Source organism: Borostomias antarcticus (genome assembly GCF_949987555.1).
Source record: "Borostomias antarcticus genome assembly, chromosome: 14".
Classification (NCBI taxonomy): domain Eukaryota; kingdom Metazoa; phylum Chordata; class Actinopteri; order Stomiiformes; family Stomiidae; genus Borostomias; species Borostomias antarcticus.
The window spans coordinates 22,523,415-22,528,414 of NC_140247.1; the positions used below are offsets into that span (position 1 = coordinate 22,523,415).

The 5,000-nt window shown below is 46.3% G+C and overlaps 1 protein-coding gene across 1 annotated transcript in view; it reads left to right on the forward strand.

Annotated features, from left to right (window-relative positions):
• Positions 1-5,000, forward strand: part of pdgfrb (platelet-derived growth factor receptor, beta polypeptide) — a gene marked incomplete at its 3' end in the record, with an annotated part of 36,739 nt that overhangs the window by 17,387 nt on the left and 14,352 nt on the right. The window contains exons 4-7 of the mRNA XM_084448636.1: positions 541-798; positions 1,201-1,331; positions 2,197-2,362; positions 4,850-5,000. The exon at positions 4,850-5,000 is cut by the window's right edge and continues 33 nt beyond it. Of these exons, the coding sequence (XP_084304762.1) occupies positions 541-798; positions 1,201-1,331; positions 2,197-2,362; positions 4,850-5,000 (706 nt within the window). The remainder of the gene's footprint in view (positions 1-540; positions 799-1,200; positions 1,332-2,196; positions 2,363-4,849) is intronic.

The window sequence follows — 5,000 nt, forward strand, 5'->3', positions numbered from 1 at the left end:
CTTGCCAAAACTTGCATCTCCTTTCTAAAGCAAGTGACTAAGAGCATTATTTAGTGCTGAAGGCAACGTGCAAGAATAGCAAAAAAAAGTGCTTACGAAGGAGAATCATGGCAATACTTCTTGAAGAGATCAGTTTTGAGCCTGCGGCGAAAGTAACGGCAGTACATTCCACCACTGCGAGGCCAGGACAGAAAAGAGCTGTGACCGTGTCGATTGACCACAGCGGCCTCGGAGTGACAGGGAAACCAGTCGCCCTGAGGTAGCAGAGCGTAGTGGTCGTGAGGGGGTGTAGAGCTGACCTGGAGGTAATGTAGGAGCGGGCTGTTCCTTTCTTTGCCCTGTAAGCTACTACCAGTTTTAACCTGGATGCGAGCTGCTACATGGAGTCAGTGTAGAGAACGGAGAAGCAAAGTTGTGTGGGAGAACTTGGGGTGGTTGAACACCAGGCGACCAGCAGATGTACCAACTGACTCTGTGGCTTTGATATCTCTGACTCTGTGGCTTTGGTTCATGTTGCTGTCTTCTCCCCTCCCCCCAAAGACCCGGAGGTGTGGTTCATCGAGAACCCTCACGGCATGGTGACCAAGACCAGCGAGGAGGGCACTGTCCCCTGCGTGGTCACCGACCCCCGCCTCAACGTCACCCTGTACGAGAAGGACAGCGGCGTGGCCCTGCGGGGGGTCTACAACCCCAGCGACGGCTACCGGGCAGCGCTGGAGGACCGCACCTACATGTGTCGCGCCGAGCTGGACGGCCAGGAGAAGGAGTCCCAGTCCTTCTACGTCTTCAGCATCGTCGGTGGGTGCGGAGGGAGCCAGGGGTCAGGGGTTGGGGCCGACTGACTGGTCTGTCCGTCCTGTAGACTGTGTGTACCTGTAGCTGGTTCAGGCTGAGATTATATACTGGTCAGTACAGTGCACTGTGTGATGTACCTGTGATGTATTAGTGTACAGTGATGTACCTGTGATGTACTAGTGTACTGTGATGTACCTGTAATGTACTATACTAGTGTACAGTAATGTACCTGTCCTCTTCGGGGTCTTATGCTTAACATGCTATGATCTTGTTTTCCTTGAGATAAAACACTGTCACAAAAATAACATTGGTCCTCTCTGTAATAACATTGGTCTCCCTCTCTCCCTCCCTCTCTCCCTCCCTCCCTCTCTCCCCCTCTCCCTCCCTCCCTCCTTCCTGTCCCAGTCCCAGAGACCATTGACGCCTACATCAACACATCCAAGAAGGTGCTGAAGACGGGTGAGCCGCTCACCGTCAACTGCACCGTCCACGGAGTGGAGCTGGTGTTCTTCTCCTGGGAATACCCCAACAGAGAGGTGAGTGGGAGAGAACAGAGGGAGAGAGGGAGAGAGAGAGAGAGAGGGGCAGAGATAGACCGTAGGGAGAGAAGAGCAAGACAAGGCCCATTGTTTCAGCTTCAATGGTTCCTCTAAGGTTTCATAACACATCTTAATTACATCAAGATGTAGAAGCCACACCTAGATGGCTAATCCCGGTGGAAATCCCACTCACACCACATGGTTTCGATCTCATAATCCCAGGATCGTGTAATATCATGGAGTTCACACTGAAGAGGTTTATGACGGCCCAGAACAGCATGTACATAAAGTAGAGACAACAACTAACGTAGCGTTTTAACATGGGAAGTCTCATGTAATTTGATATCAGAGGCATGTGTGAGTCAGGCTATACTAGTCATGCACGTGACTTTTTGCCTCGGTGCTGGAAGTATAGGGTCTTTGCCCTTACTTGCACTGACAATAACAATTGACTCTGTATAACTGTATACTTGAATTTTTTGAACATTAATTGAACCGCCTATATCACAGACACAGTCTTAGTCACATTGTGATTGGATGGAATAAATAGATGAGGATCAAACTGCTAGACTACGCATAGTACATTGTCTGTTTGAGAACCTTTAAATGTTTAGCTGCGTACCGAGGACTGGAATAAGGAACTGATTAGTGCTGATAAGACACTGTAAGGAGAAGCGATTACAAGAATTCCAATGTACCTGTAACTGTACTGGTTATACAGTATATGGCGAGAAAAAGCTTTATTTTCTATTCTTTTCTATTATATTCTTTTCTATTATATTTTTTTCTATTATATTCTATTTTATTCTGGGTCTTACTTCAATGTGTTTAATGGTGTCAACTTCCTAATCTGCCACCCCAGGAGAGCGCCATCGAGCCCCTGACAGACGTGTTGTCGGCCATGAGCATGCGGTCCTGCCTCATCCTCCCCAGCGTCACGCTGGCCGACGGCGGCCAGTACGTGTGCCACGTCCACGAGGGCGTGCAGGACCAGAGCGCCTTTGCCAGCGTCAACATCACCGTCCTGGGTGAGACTTCTAATGACAACTCATTGCTTTATCAACGCCAACAGATCAAACACAGTCTTTTTTTTTTGGTGACTGGCGAAGGGGGGGGGGCGTGGGGTAGGGCTGCAACAAACGACTATTTTAATTGTCGATTAGTCACCGATTATTGAAACGATTAGTCGACTAATCTTTTCCTTTAAAAAAAAACACAAAAAATAGGTTAATTGCATGAATATAAAATTGCTCTTATTGTATATTTAGCCATCAGCTTTTAAATCTAGCAAGACTAGAAAGAACAACCTTCATTCATCTCTTAATTATTACCCTTCTGCTGATAGTACAACTATAAGTAAAATAAAATAAAAATATATTGTCTGTGCAGTGTGTATATACTATAAATAAATCTATGTCCATTGTTTTAAACAAGGACCGGCATAAAGTTCTGTAAACCAAGGCACATTAAATAACATTAAATAAAGGTAAACGGTAAAGGTCGCCTGCTGGGTTTATGTCTGCTTCTTCTGCACAAAAGTATCCAGCGTGCTTCTGTTGCTTTTCACACTGCATAAATGGGATACAAATATTTTTGTCAGGCAGACAGGCACAGTAAACATGTTGGATGTGTCAGCCCTATTTCAGAAGAAAAAAAATAATTTTTGTACATGATTCTAGAAGCAGTCTTCTCCCTAGTAGAACCGCTATCCTGGCTTGCTAGTGCTAGCTGGGATAACGTTACCAAAAGCAATGCAACAAACTAACGCGGCCCAACTCCTAGTAGTTAGCTAACCTTAAACGTGAAAGTTGAACCTACACAGACAGCTAATGTGCATCTTACCTTGGCGAGTCGCTGGTGTCCGCTCTGACATGCTTTCTCTTCAAATGCTCATGCATGACCGTCGTACTGCCATGGTAGGCTAGCTCTGCCTTGCATAGCTTGCATGTAATCTTTTTCCCTGCAGTGTGTAAAGTAAACCGTTCCCAAACTTTTGATGTTTACTGTGTGTTGGAGCCGAACTCGTAGACGGACGTGGCATTTTATCCCACTGAGTGACCCTTGAACTCTGAACGCTACTGCGCATGTGCGACTCGGGGGAGAAAATCAAAACCATAAAAACCTCTGGCTATCAAGGCAACAATAACGACAATAAATTTTGTTGTTGACTATCTTTATTGTCGATAAATCAGGCGACAAAAATGACAATTAAATTTGTTGGTGACTATTTTAATTGTCGATTTTTGTTGACAATGTCGACTAATCGTGGCACCCTTAGCGTGGGGGGGGGGGGGGGGCTTTAGGATCGCTGGCGTCACATCCAGATCCACCACAAAGGGGAGCCTTTTTAATCCTTTGTTAAAAAACATTTTAAATAAAACAAAATAAAATAAAACATCCACCACAAAAGGTCCCAGAGGTCCCAGAGTTAGTGAGAAGCAGGGGGCTTGTTACTACAAGGGAACATGCATAATGGGTGGGGGACAACATATATATAGTTTACATGTGTACTTATTATTAAAGATGATCCATCAGGTAATATCAAGACCAAACAGATGACAGTTAGACGCAGAGTAGGCTAATGGAGAGAGAGAGAAGTAATGGGGAGAGAGAGGTAAAGAGAAAGAGAAAAGGAGAGTCAGACAGAGACAGAGAGTCTATGTCAACAAAGTCTAGAGTCAACAAACCATGGATGGATTGATGGTTATTAAAGTTTTCGTTTTAACTGAAAGAATACCATACAATAGAGTTTTTGGGCAGCAAGGTGAGAGAGATGGTGCTTCTATGAAAACAAATTTAATTTCGACTAAACGTAGATGTATTTCCATTCTGTGTGATGTCACGCGCTATGAACACAAACATTTGTGTTTGGTCTGAGAAAGAGCAGGGTCCTTAACCAAACCAGAAATGTTTTCACAACTGAAAATAAACCCCCAAAGTCACCGCAAAGTCACCCCAAACATCTCGAAACCCGGATCCAGGATTTTGCAGCACAGCAATGCACCGCTGGGTATTTCGACATCTCTCCCCGTCTGTCGGTGAGGAGACGGTGTAGGCTACGGTCGCTGCTCTGTGAAGGCTTACTCTAAGTTCAGCGAGGTGTGTCATATTTACAGAAGGCCTAGAGTAACTAAACACGCTGAGACTGCCTTCCTTCGTACGGTACAATAGCGTCGTGCTGGCAGGCTGCGGGTCCGTCTCTCGCTAGGGCCCTTGGCCCTTCTGGATAGAAAAGACTACTCCCGTCCCACCAATAGAAATACACAACCCTGTAACCATGGAATAAAGGTATACGTATGGTATGTGTGCAACCACATCTCCATGGACGGATTACTGCGCCTAGGCAGCACCAAACATGTCATGCGCTACCGTCTGCGGAAACAGACAAAAGACCCACAAATAAAAGACTTAACGTTTGTCTTTCTTTGCTCTGACTAGATTGTTAGTGTCTAGGTTTCCACCCTGTACCTAAGTCCGGCTAGTGTTTATTCACGTCCACCGTTTCTTTTTCTCAGAGCGAGGCTTCGTGGAAGTGCGTCCCGCCCGGGGGGAGCGTAATGTCTCGGTGCAGCTGCACGAGAACACGCAGCTGAGGGTGGAGATCGAGGCGTATCCGCCGCCGCGCGTCCGCTGGAGCAAAGACGGCGCCACCGTCAACGGAGACAA